This window comes from Crinia signifera, chromosome 5, assembly GCF_055691185.1.
Source record: "Crinia signifera chromosome 5, ASM5569118v1, whole genome shotgun sequence".
NCBI classification, from domain to species: Eukaryota; Metazoa; Chordata; class Amphibia; order Anura; family Myobatrachidae; genus Crinia; species Crinia signifera.
This window is the reverse complement of record NC_139221.1, coordinates 188,421,434-188,435,248: the sequence shown is the minus strand read 5'-3', so window position 1 is coordinate 188,435,248 and position 13,815 is coordinate 188,421,434. Positions and strand designations below refer to the sequence as shown.

The following is a 13,815-nucleotide window of genomic DNA, read 5'->3' as shown; positions in this document are numbered from 1 at the left end:
AGGTGTTTCACAGGAATTAAAACAAAGTGTAGGTGAAATTTCAAAATTTCATTTTTTTTTGCAGATTTGCAATTTTAATAAATTTTTCTAAGGAACACAGTAGATTTTACTAGAGAAATGTGACTAAAAATTGATTCCCCCAATTCTTTTGTTTTCATAAATATCCTATATGTGGCCCTAGTGTGCACGTCGACCAAACCACAGGCTTCATAATAGAAGGAGCACCTACTTGATTTTGGAGCCTCCTTTTTATGAGATTATTTTTTAGGCACCATGTAGGTTTCTAGGCACCATAAGATGCTAAAAGTTAGGAACCCCCCCACAAGTGACCCCATTTTGCAAACTACACCCCTCAGGGAATTCATCTAGGGGTATAGTGTACATTTCAAACCCCCAAGGGTTTCACCAATTGTGGTACAACTGGGCAGTGAAAATGAAAAATTACATTTTTTTACACAAAAATGCAGTTCTGGCTCCAAATTTTTCATTTTCACAAGGAATGAAGGAGACAAAGCACCCCAAAGTCTGTGCCCCAATTTCTCCCGAGTACGGCAATGCCTCACGTGACCAAAAAATACCATTTGGGTGCATGGCAGGACTCAGAAGGGAAGGAGTGATTTTTGGATTTTGCAGCTCAGATTCTGGTGGAATGTTGGTGGGTGCTATGTCGCATTAGCAAGACCCCCGAAGCACCAATACAGTGGAACCCCCCACAAGTGACCCCATTTTGCAAACTACACCCCTCAGGGAATTCATCTAGGGGTATAGTGTACATTTCAAACCCCCAGGGGTTTCACCAATTGTGGTACAACTGGGCAGTGAAAATGAAAAATTAATTTTTTTACACAAAAATGCAGTTCTGGCTCCAAATTTTCCATTTTCACAAGGAATGAAGGAGACAAAGCACCCCAAAATCTGTGCCCCAATTTCTCCCGAGTACGACAATGCCTCATGTGTGCCCAAAAAATGGCAGGACTCAGAAGGGAAGGAGTGATATTTGGATTTTGCAGCACAGATTCTGGTGGAATGTTGGTGGGTGCTATGTCGCATTAGCAAGACCCCCGAAGCACCAATACAGTGGAACCCCCCCACAAGTGACCCCATTTTGCAAACTACACCCCTCAGGGAATTCATCTAGGGGTATAGTGTACATTTCAAACCCCCAGGGGTTTCACCAATTTTGATACAACTGGGCTGTGCAAATGAAAAATTACATTTTTTACACAAAAATGCAGTTCTGGCTCCAAATTTTTCATTTTCACAAGAAATGAAGGAGACAAAGCACCCCAAAATCTGTGCCCCAATTTCTCCCGAGTATGGCAATGCCTCATATGTGACCAAAAAATACCAGTTGGGTGCATGGCAGGACTCAGAAGGGAAGGAGTGATTTTTGGATTTTGCAGCTCAGATTCTGGTGGAATGAATGGTGGGTGCTATGTGGCATTAGCAAGACCCCCGAAGCACGGTGAAATGATGAACCTAATAATCCATAGATGTGTGGTATATTTTAAAGCACTCCTTTATACATAGGCCGGGTTTGTCGGGGCAAGTTTCACAGTGGAAAATAGTATCCTTTCTTATTCCCTTTTTATAGCAAACTTTGCACCTTTTTTGTGTCCTGCCCTTTCTTGCAGTGGAGGGGATTTCGTTAGGAAAATGCTGCCCTGGTACAATACGGGGGCCAGTACAAGTAGTACTGGGGCCCTCTGCCTGCTGGTTCCCAAATATTAGGCCCTTTATGACTTCCTCTTGAAAGTGCATAAATGTCCCCCTCTGGCTGGTAGAACGGAATAGCACGTAAGCGTTATACAGTGCCATCTGGATGATATACACGGCCAGCTTCTTGTACCAGATTTTTGTTTTCCGCAGGGGACTGTACGGCTTCAGTACCTGATCTGAAAGATCCACTCCGTCCATGTACTTATTGTAATCTAGGATACAATTAGGTTTTGAGGTGTGGGTACTGGTACCTCGTACAGGGATGGAGGTGGTACTGTCTCCATGAATTGTTGTCAGTATAAGGACATCCCTCTTGTCCTTATATTTGACCAACAACATATTTTCGGTGGATTGTGCCCTGCTTTCACTCCTTCTCAGTACTTGGGCAATGTGCGTTTTTGGGAGGCCTCTTTGGTTCTTGCGCACAGTACCGCAAGCTGCTGTACCTCTTGAACCAAGGGCCTTAAACAGGGGGATGCTAGTGTAAAAGTTATCCACATAGAGGTGATAACCTTTATCCAGGAAGGGGTGCACTAAATCCCAGACAATTTTTCCACTAACACCTACGAGGGAGGGGGGGCATTCTGGTGGTTCAATTCTTGAATCCTTCCCTTCATATACCCTAAACCTGTGGGTGTACCCTGAGGTGCTTTCACACAGTTTATACATTTTTATGCCATACCTTGCCCTCTTACTGGGAAGGTACTGGCGGAATTTAACCCTTCCTTTAAAATGTATAAGGGACTCGTCGATACAAATAAATTTTTCAGGGATGTACATCTCTGCAAATTTGGCACTGAAATGATCAATGACCGGCCTGACTTTGAATAGCCGGTCAAAGGTGGGATCATCTCTGGGTGGGCACTGTGCATTATCGGTGTAATGTAAAAATTTAAGGATTGTCTCAAAACGAGTCCGAGTCATGGCCATACGGTAAAATGGGGTGCTGTACAGAACATCTGTACTCCAATATTGCCTAATTTCTGGCTTTTTTACTATGCCCATATGTAACACCAGACCCCAAAACGTCATCATCTCTACTGCATCTACAGGGGTCCACCTAGCAAATGATGACGTGGGGTTTTGAGCAATAAACTGCTGGGCATATAAATTACTTTGGTCCACCATTAAATTTATAAAATCATCAGAGAAAAATAATTTGAAAAAGTCAATTTCTCTGAGACCTGTTGAATCAAATTGGATTCCTGGGATGGCCAAAAACTCAGGAACCTGGGGCTCAAAATTGTCTGGTGGTGGGGTCCATACGGGATCAATCATTTGGGGGGGTCTCAGCTGCTCTACGGGGGCGTCTTTGAGGGGGTCCCTCATCACTAGAGGAGGAAGAGGAGCTTAAGACGAATCCTTCAAATTCCCTGCTTGCATCACTGGCTGTGTCAGAGTCAGAGGCAAGCATGGCATATGCCTCCTCCGCTGAATACATTCTTCTGGATGACTGGGATGACATTTGGGATGCCATTTTTATTTTTGTGTTTCTGTAAGTGTAATGTTTCAACACGTGTATAGTGTTGGGGGGGTACAAACTTTATTTCAACACGGGGGTATGTAGTGTGTAGTGTGTATGTAGTGCAGAAAAAAAATACTTTATACAGGAATTTGATCCCAATAAAAAATAAAAAAATTTAAGGGGTTAAAAAAAAAAAAAAAAAAAAAAAAGGTCCTGCGCCAAAAATTGAGCACAGATGTTGGTCAGTAACTTCCGTCACTGAACAGCGCTCAAAGGCAACAGGACACCCACAAAAGCAACGTGGGTGTAAAAACAATTTAAAAAAAAAATAAACCACAGCACTCTCCAAAAAAAAAAACAATTTAAAAAACTGCAGAAAAAAAATATCAACCCTGTGCCAAAAATGCTGTTCAGTGATGTACGTCACTGATCAGCGGCCACAGGACACCCACAAAAGCAACGTGGGTGTAATAAACCACAGCACTCTCCAAAAAAAAAAAAAAAAATGTAAAAAAACTGCAGAAAAAAAATTATATCAACCCTGTGCCAAAAATGCTGTTCAGTGATGTACGTCACTGATCAGCGGCCACAGGACACCCACAAAAGCAACGTGGGTGTAATAAACCACAGCACTCTCCAAAAAAAAAAAAAAATTTAAAAAAACTGCAGAAAAAAAATGATATCAACCCTGTGCCAAAAAATGCTGTTCAGTGATGTACGTCACTGATCAGCGGCCACAGGACACCCACAAAAGCAACGTGGGTGTAAAAACAAAACCCCACTGCACTCTCCAAAAAAAAAAAAAAAAACTGCAGATCAGTGATGCAACACTGATTAGCAGTGAGGGGCAGCAGGCACCCAACTGTGGGTGCAACCTGACAGGGTATATATAAAAAAAAAAAACCTGGACCCCCAAAAAGTTGCTGATCAGTTAATTAATTTAAACTGATCAGCACAAAAGGGGGGCAGCAGTCAGTTGCACAGGCAGCACAACCTTTGGTGCAACTGACAGGTATATATATAAAAAAAAAAAAAACCAAAAAGTTGCTGATCAGCACAGATATACTGATCAGCACAAAAGGGGTGCAGCAGACACAAAATATAGCACTCTCTGTCACGATCTGTCACGATCTGTGACTCTATGACACTGCAGCAGCAGCAGCAGCACACAGGAAGTCACAAGATCCAGGAAGCATCCAGCTGCTGGCAGCACGCTACCAGCGGTGATCAGGTAAGTATCAGGCAAGGATCAGGTATGTATATCACGACAGATTGGTCGGTGACCGCTCTGCACGCAATTCCAGACCGGAATGGCGTCTGCAGCGCAGTCACCGTTAGTTTAAATGACGCGCCTTGGCTGTGATTGGTCCGTCGGTCCGACGGACCAATCACAGCCTTGGGGGCAGGTGGGGTGAGGTGGGGTGAGGTGTGGTCATCACCGGTGACCCCCTCATGCCCCCTCACACCCGACGGTGATTGACACCTGTGTTACCGAGCGTCTGATTCGCCGGTAACACAGGAAAACGCTGCGACTGGCTGTTCACATTGAACAGCCAATCACAGCGATCGCCGACGGGGGGGAGGCATCGCCGCCCCCCCTGGGCATGCAGGGACATGTCTGCTGTCAGGGACAGCAGACATGTTTAAACTGTCACCGCGTCTATAGACGCGGGGACAGTTTAAAGTCATGACCTATATATACGTCATGTGTCGGGAAGTACATCCCGGCCATGACGTATATATACGTCAAATGTCGGGAAGGGGTTAAAGCGCTGCGTAATTTGCGCTATATAAGAAACTGCTAATAAATAAATAGCTCTTATCATACCAGTAAGTCTCTTTCTTCTTGCAGGGAATTTAACCCCAGTTATCCTCAGACAGGAAACGAGCATATACTTCTATATTCTGGGGAAAATCTCAACCCCACTTTAGTTTTCAGAAGTTCCTGACACTATTGTGAATTAACAAATTGTCTCAGGCAAACACAAATACCTGGTCCATATTCGGGACCGACTTCCAGTGCATAGCATATTATTTAAAAAGCTCACTGCTCATCTGGATTTTAAATGGATGCGGAACTATTTGTCTACAACAAGAAAATAGACAGCCATTAGGTCGACACCATTAGTTTGACAACTCAATAGGTCGACAGTCAAAATGGTTGACATGGTTTTTTTCACTGTTTTTTGACCCAAATGTTGACACAGTCGACATGGACACAGTTTGAAGTGAACCGCTTCGTTTGCAATGCTTCGGGCACGGTGCCTCGCTGCGTTCGGGACACTATTATAATCTAACTCCACGCCGTAGTGGATGGTAAAGCATGAAATACCGCCTGTCGGCACATGTCGGCTCAAAAAACGCTAAAAAAAACATGTCGACCTAATGGCATGTCGACCTAATGGCATGTCGACCTAATGGCATGTCGACCTAATGGCTGTCTATCCTCTTGTTGTAGACAAATAGTCCGGATACCATTTTAAATCTGGTCTAACTATATAGACCTTTACGTCTCTATCATAACTAATTGCGCTAAAGTATATTTTTAACTAACTCATTTTCAAGCGTGCCCCACAAAGAGTGTCCCCTTTTTCTCCCTCTTTCCCTCTATGTTGTTACTTGAACTCAGGTGAGCACCACTAACTCCATAAACCCTTTTGTCCCCCTTTTGAATTATACTCATCACTAGTTGGTTTTAGGTTACCTAGGCCGAATCTCACCACTAGGAGGCGAGGCCCCTCTGGACCTCCCTCACCAAGAAGTGGGGAAAACTTTGTGCGGAATCCCCCCCCCCCCCCTCAAAAAAAAAAAACAGAATCTGGAATTTTAGCACCTTCTCAGGATTTAACTTCGCTAAATCCCACTTATTCCCCATTGCACTACCTCCCTCCCTAATTGCAGCCCCCCCCCCCCCCACTACAACAGATTAGCGTTTGCACTTCACCACTTAATTATTTAGGTATCCTGATCCCACTACACAAACGCATTGTACGCAGTTAACATTAGGCTGGTCCTGCAAACTATAACAAAATTGATTGAGAGATGGATGACACTCCCCCTCTCTATACATATGGGCGTATCACGGTGATTAAAAGTGTGTTATTCCCGAAATTGTCACACACATTGCAAATGCTACCATTTTCCCCTCTCCAAAAAAAGATGTATCTCATTAGAATGCTACGGTCTCCAAATTTATTTGGGCTAACAAAAAACCCAGAATGCTAATGGTCAGATTATTTCTGCCCAAACCAGAGGGTGGCTTTGGCCTAGCCCAAGTCCAGATATTCTCCCAAGCAGCACTCTTTAGATATGCCACTGATTGGTTCTTTCAAAGGTCAAATTATACCAAAGAAAAGATAGAACTGGCCCTTTTCCACTCCTATTCCCCAGCAAGACTTTTACATGTATTACGGAGTAAAATATCCGACCACATCAAAGACAATGTTCTTTTTTCAAGATGTATAAAAAATGTGGGTAGCCATTAACAAACGCTTTGGTAGAAACTATGCCAGCTCATCCTTCCCTACTTTCTGGGGTAACCCATGTTTTACTTCAGGTCTGGACAACAATGCGTACATAGAATGGCGACAGAAAGGAATATCCGCTACACAAAATATCTTTGACCCTGGTGGCAATATTCTACCCTTTTCCAAACTTACAACTGAATACCATCTGCATAAATCCCAATTCTTGGGGTGGGGCCAAACTAATTTAAACCCCCTCAGCTATTTCAATGGGTTTAGGGGCTTCTAGGCAAAAAGGGGCATGGCCAAATGTATCTAAACCCTCAGCCAATCCCAACCAAAATCATTTTCCACCTTAGTCTCCCCAGACCCAATCCTATCCTTGTTGGCACCACATAATATTTTGGGATATAGAATAAGGAACCTTTACCAGCAGCTTGTAATTTTACAAACAAACATACATGCCAGTCGCACAGGATTCAGATGCCTTTAAGATATTCAATATCACATAAGATTTGGCCCCCTGCCTGTTTTCTTGGTATTCTTAATTTTAAGCAAAATCAGGGGTGTGCTACCACAGACAGAGATATGAGTCATTTTTAAGGAAAGAAAATGTGTGTCTATAGTGTGATGCACCTCAAGAAGAAATGCACAGTAAGATATAACTTTTAATGTTGTCTTATTAAAAACTTAGCGAAATTTTTTAAAAGAACACATACAAACATAAATATAGACAAATATACCGTTTTAAAAGTGCGATGTGAAAGGGGTATGAGAGTGTGCTTGTTAAAACAGCACGTGTGGGGATATCATGTGTGTTTTTATGTCTCAGGTAGTTTTAATTTATCCAGCAACTGTTGCAGGCTTACAGGGTCTGTCAGGGTCAGAGGGATAATTCTTTTTGTTATATTGTGGCTTATTTCACAGATACAATGTTGCACCATTCAGAACACACTATGACTTATTATTCCTCTGTGTTTTACATAAAACAGGCTACTACTGCATATATAATCAGTCAGGGGGTGCGTTCTTTGGTTTATTTTTTGGTTCACAGAATTATCCTTGATTTATTAGAGAGATTGGTGTAATTACATTTATCACATCAAACATGCAGTCTTTTAAAGAATTGTAATATGTAGATATGTGTTTGCCGACATACACAGTTCAACCATACGATGTTTTGATAATAAATGAAAACATTATTCCGAAAATGGATACAAGTAACAGAATATCCCAACCTATCTGCACCATTCAAAAAAGATGATCAGCCAATGAGGAGAAGGCAGGAGCTGGGTTTAGAACGATGAAAGCGGCCATTGGCTGACACAAAAATATAAAAATAAGAAACATAGTAAAGAATATAAAAATAAAAACAAGAAAAGACAACTCCAACATCTCAACTTCTGTTATATTAGCAATTCCCAGACATAACGACAGGCATCTGTTGGGAATGGGTGCACTTGTAAAGGCGCATAGCTCAACCATATGGCACACTGATAAATGATAACCTTATCTTATGAGATCTACATGGATATGAGTGGCAGATTTAGCCACATACATATTACCATTATTTAGAAAGTGTAGATGGCATCACCCCAACCTAATTATTGACAAATTTTACATAACACACAAAGGGGCAGATGTAGTAAGCCTGGTGAAGAGTTAAAACTGGAGATAAAGTGGAAGGACATAACGCACCAGCCAATCAGCTGTGTTTGAAATATGGCAGTTGGGAGTTGATTGGCTGGTGCGTTATCTCCTTCCACTTTATCTCCAGTTTAACTCTTCGCCAGGCTTAATACATCTGCCCCAAAGTGTGTTAACAATTCCGAAATTCCAGACATGTCGACAGATGTGTCGACTAGAACGTTTACATGCTTAATAAGACAACAAAAAAAACTAAGCTAATTGAAGGTGTATGCTTACTGATACGCACAATGTAAACATATGATGTGTGGACAATAGACATATACAAAAGATATTAATCCAAGAGATCAGAATGGATACGAATGACAGAAGTCTAAATTAAGCCGCACCATTCAAAAAAGATGATCAGCCAATGATGAGGAGGGGCTGGACTTAGGATGATGAAAGCGGCCATTGGCTGACACACAAAGTATGACTACGTATTTAAATGCAACAGGGGCACCAGAGCGGGTTGCCCTGAGGAAGGGGAAGCGAAACGCGCACGCTGGCAGCACCAGCCGTGTGGCTTCTATCTGTGTGTGTGTGTGTGTGTGTGTGTCCTAATAATGATTGAAACCCAGCAACACTTGAAATGTATTTAGCTCTTTTAAGAGCTGTAATGTACTTAGTTTAAATGAACGCTGCAGGTTCAGGATCAGAGTGCCGTGTACTCACGCTGGAGATCACAGCTTGTATGGGCATCTGACCCGTAATAGCGCACGGTCTGTTTCTGATTACATATTAATACCGTACGCATATGAGAGGTGGTTGCTGCCGCACCACCTAAATGCGAGTCTGCTTATATATACTGACTGAGCAAGATTACAGTAATAGCTAGGATTGGAGGCAATTTATAAAGACTGCCTATTTGATGTGATAAATGTAATCACACCAATCTCTCTAATAAATCAAGGATAATTCTGTGTAAAATAATCCAAAGAACGCACCCCCTGACTGATTATATATGCAGTAATAGCCTGTTTGATAACACAAAGGGATAAGAACAGCCATAGTGTGTTCTGAATGGTGCAACATTGTATCTGTGAAATAAGCCACAATATAACAAAAAGAATTATCCCTCTGATTACAGAAAACCTGTAAGCCTGCAACAGTTGCTGGATAAATTAAAACTACCTGAGATGTAAAAACACACACGATATCCCCACACGTGCTGTTTTAACAAGCACACTGTCTGTTTATGTTTGTATGTGTTCTTTTAATATTTTTCGCTAAGTTTAATAAGATAATAATAAATATGTACTAACTGGGCTGCCGATTTTGAAATCGGGTCCATCGCATCGGATCATATCGCATGCGATGCGATGGACCCGATTTTTCCATAGGATTCAATGTTAAAATGGACTGAGTCCATTTTAACATGGAATTCAATGGGAAAAGGGGTCCTTTTCATACCCCTACTATCCAAGTGGGCATGGAGTTCGATATAAACCCGAAGCGTAGCGAGCCCCGTGAGGGGACACAGAATACCGTCCGCTCGCCACAGGTTTATATCCAACTCCATGCCCACTTGGATAGTAGGGGTATGAAAAGGACCCCTTTTTCCCATTGAATTCCATGTTAAAATGGACTCAGTCTATTTTAACATTGAATCCAATGGAAAAATCAGGTCATCGCATGCGATATGGTCGGATGCGATGCGATATCTCATTGCATCGCATCTGATTGTATGCCTTAAGTTAAGGCATACAATCAAAAAATCGGCAGCCCAGATAATAAATAAGTACCAATAAGACATTAAAAGTTATATCTTACTGTGCAATTCTTCTTCTTGAGGTGCATCGCATTATAGACACACCTTTTCTAACCTAAAAAAAGAGCTTTTAATTTTACCCAGAGAGAAATGAATGCAACACCTTAGATGGAAATTAGATATACCCTCTCTTCCCTCATATAAAGTGATTAAAGAAGCTCCCATATCCTTTAAAATATCTCCAGTCTGCCTCCCTTTAGGAAACACACCTAAAGTTCTTCAAAAGGGCATATATTTCCCAGCAACAGAGAAGGCATTTCATCCCTGATGACCTAGGCCTCTGTCCCAAATGTAAGATGAGAGGTGCTACCTTCTTCCATAATTTTTGGTAGTGTGGTTTGATAAGATCCTTTTGGAGGAGAGTGCTGGGTTCCCTGAATACCCTATTTTCCCTGAAACTGACATATAACCCACTCCCCTTTCTATTTCTATACTTCGCCGACTGGGACCTGGGTGCTAATAAAAAACAGATTACTCCGTTGCTCACACTAATTTTAGTCTTCGCAAAGAAATTGATTTTGACACATTGCATCCACAGGCCACCTCCCTCCTTAACAGAGCTAATTTAACTCTCTCTGCACATGTTACATCTGCCCCACCTGCAGTGCACATGATTTTGCCCATTTTGAGAACAAATTTGTACTGCGATCAGATCTGAATAAGGGCCTATGTTGTATGTGTAAAACTTTCTTTATTTGTCTTGTACAATTTTCTTCATGACAAAATGTTCCAATAAAAAGGTCTATAAAAAAAAAAAAGTGCCTTATAGGTGCTTACCAATAATATTGTGCAATCTCTCACGTAGAAATATCTTTCACTCTAGGGTTCCCCTTCCTTCTTTTAAGTTTACCCTCCGCCGGAATCGTAGAGGCATTCGAACATATGGAAATTTTTTGGGAGGAGTATATTGTTCGGAGTTTCAGAAATAAATCTTTGTGCAAAAAATTAGCTAAAAGTGCTTGTGCATATGTGAAATTAAGGGTGAACAACATCACCTTCTGGCTATTATTATTATTAATTGCACACGTGTAATCACCCTGTGAACATTTTTTTTTTTTTATATATGTGATAAACTCACACTGGGATTAAGGTTGTCCAGGTGAGATTACCATTTTAAAACTAAAAAAAATCTCCCACCAAGGGAAAGGCTCATAGCGTGATATTGTTTCATAAAATACATTTATTTAAAACAATACACATACAGTAAAAAGGACCCATTCATCTGATTTATGCCAGCGGGGATGGAGAGGTAAGTATTGACCCATCGGTTTTGTCCCTTTCTTATGTACTGGGACTTCTCTCTAACCCCTGAGGAAGAGCCAGTACATAAGAAAGGGACAAAACCGGTTGGGCTATACTTTTCCTTGGTGGGAGATTTTTTGGGTTTTAAGGGCTCCTGTACAGCTCCTGTCCTGTGAGCAGCAGAAGGAATTCTCTTTATCCTTGTTTCTAGAGCTTGAGTGTCTCATGTCACTCACTCTCATCCTTTTATCCTCTAATATATTATAGAAGGACGTTACGCCTTTCTGTGCCCATAATACATACCTGTGTATCAATTAGATTTTATCCTAACTTTTCTGTGCCCTGAACAGTAAATGTGCCCTGAACAGTAAATGTGGTGAAATGACCAATCAGGGGTCTTATTAGGGGTATGCAATCCCGAATCATGGCGTTCGATCCCTCCTGACAGTCGTGATTCGGCCCAGTTTGTGTTTTGCCCGACAGCAAAATCGGCAGGCAGGATTCAATGTCCCGCCTGTCGTTCGGTGAAAAGTGGGTGTGTCCGCGTAAACGTCAGTGTATTGTCTATGGACGGCTGGGATCGCGACAATCCACGGCCATTATCGGCAGAAAAGGCCAACCGCTTTTAAAGTAGGGCTCGTTCTGCCGTGATCTCTCATCAATGCTGTCGGTAAAGACAGCATTGAATTGGGCCACTATGCTATTTCCCCCGTCGGGAATAGCGGCTGAAGATTGCATACCCCCAGTATCTTTTATAGGTTTGTCTGTGTGTTTTTTTACATATATCCTCTGTCCTAACAGTCTATAACTTGAATTGGCTGTGAATTAGGACTTTATTATAATATATACCTAATAAAAGCTATGTTTTAATTTAAATAAACCTTGTTAAAACTTACTTCTGAGTGCCCCAACAAAAGTCTTCTTTTCTTTGGTATTTTTATCCTTTTAAGTGCTTACAGTGTTTACAATTAGACTGAGATACTATTAATACAACATAATAATACATATGAATTACATTAATCGGCCATCACCCAATATTTTAGCACAGTATTAATTGTTGAATATGCATTTATTCTCTGAATTTCACTTAAATTACAGCGTCTTTAGCATCTGCAGATGGCGTCACCATGTAACCATAGTGATATAGCCAGAGCAGCAAGGTGGGACTTCTAGGATGCCGGACATGCTGAGCAATGTTAACATCTTTGCTCCTCATACATGCTGGACAAAAAATGCCCATTGTTCGGGACGCTTTTGTAAATTGTTAAGGATACAAATATTACTGCACTAAAAAGAAAACATTTTAAATCCAGGACCATTGGTTTAATAGAACCATTTATTTGGTGCAGACCGCGCTCCATATTTATGTTAACTTTTTCTTGTTTACTAAAGAACAGCACCTTAGTTTTTTTGGTGTATGAGGCTTTACTGTAGCACTACTTGCCTGACAAATGAAAAATTATCAAATATTCTGAAGTATTTCAGAAACACAATTATTATTACTTACATGGCAATAATATGGTATCATTTCAGCCTCTTCTGGGTCTATAAAATCTTCCATCCTATTTTTCTCAACTAAAGAGAACAGACAGAAACAAATGTCATCTCACAAAAATGTACTTTGTAAACATCACAATGCCCAAAATAATTATATCTGTAACATTAGATCGCTGTGGGAGACTATTGAGGCAAACACACATAGTGATTTTTAACCATTTTCTAAGTGATCCGAGTAGATCTTAGACAATGACTAATTTTCTACAAAATAGATTGGACACAGATATTCTGACAAAAAAATAATAATTCTTGGACATAATACAACCCACCATATCAGTTTATTTTCTATCTACCCAAGAGCCATAATACCTTAATAGAACCCCCCAGGCTGTCCCAGTACATTGATACACTGCTACAATACTATGAAAATACAGAAAACATGTAACATCTACCATGGACATACTTAATACAATTTAACAAGCACAGTAGGAACAAGGTCTGTGGCTGTGTATGTATGACATTACCAATTGTACAATTATTTGTTTTTTAAGACTATTCGGCTCACTAAAGCATGAAAGGCTCTCACCTATTTGTTCCTTCTTGATACAAGCTGGCAAGAAAAAGGATTTCACATATCTGAGGTGAGTAAAATCTGTTTTTAATTATAAGACTATTTTACTCACTCAGATCCCTGTGTTATTCCCTGTGCTGTAAGCAGAGCATAAATATACATTTGCGTTCTTCCTTGTAAGCTTCATTATATAGAACCCGACGCATTCAGATATCACACAGGCTTAAGTATAACTGTAATATTTTTGTACTGTGTTTGTATTGTCATTGTAATTTGTGTAGCTGTGTTTTTACTGTGTGTCAGTATTTGCATGTTTCATGTTGGATGATTGAAAGCCATCTTAACGAGGTTTGATAGTTGACCAGTATATATTGGGTATTACATCTGGTTAACGCCCAAT

At 40.9% G+C, this 13,815-nt stretch overlaps 1 protein-coding gene across 1 annotated transcript in view; it reads right to left on the bottom strand.

Moving 5' to 3' along the window:
• Nucleotides 1-13,815, bottom strand: part of LOC146080733 (uncharacterized) — a 535,728-nt gene that overhangs the window by 418,979 nt on the left and 102,934 nt on the right. The window contains exon 6 of the mRNA XM_083188326.1: nucleotides 12,855-12,922. Within this exon, the coding sequence (XP_083044452.1) occupies nucleotides 12,855-12,922 (68 nt within the window). The remainder of the gene's footprint in view (nucleotides 1-12,854; nucleotides 12,923-13,815) is intronic.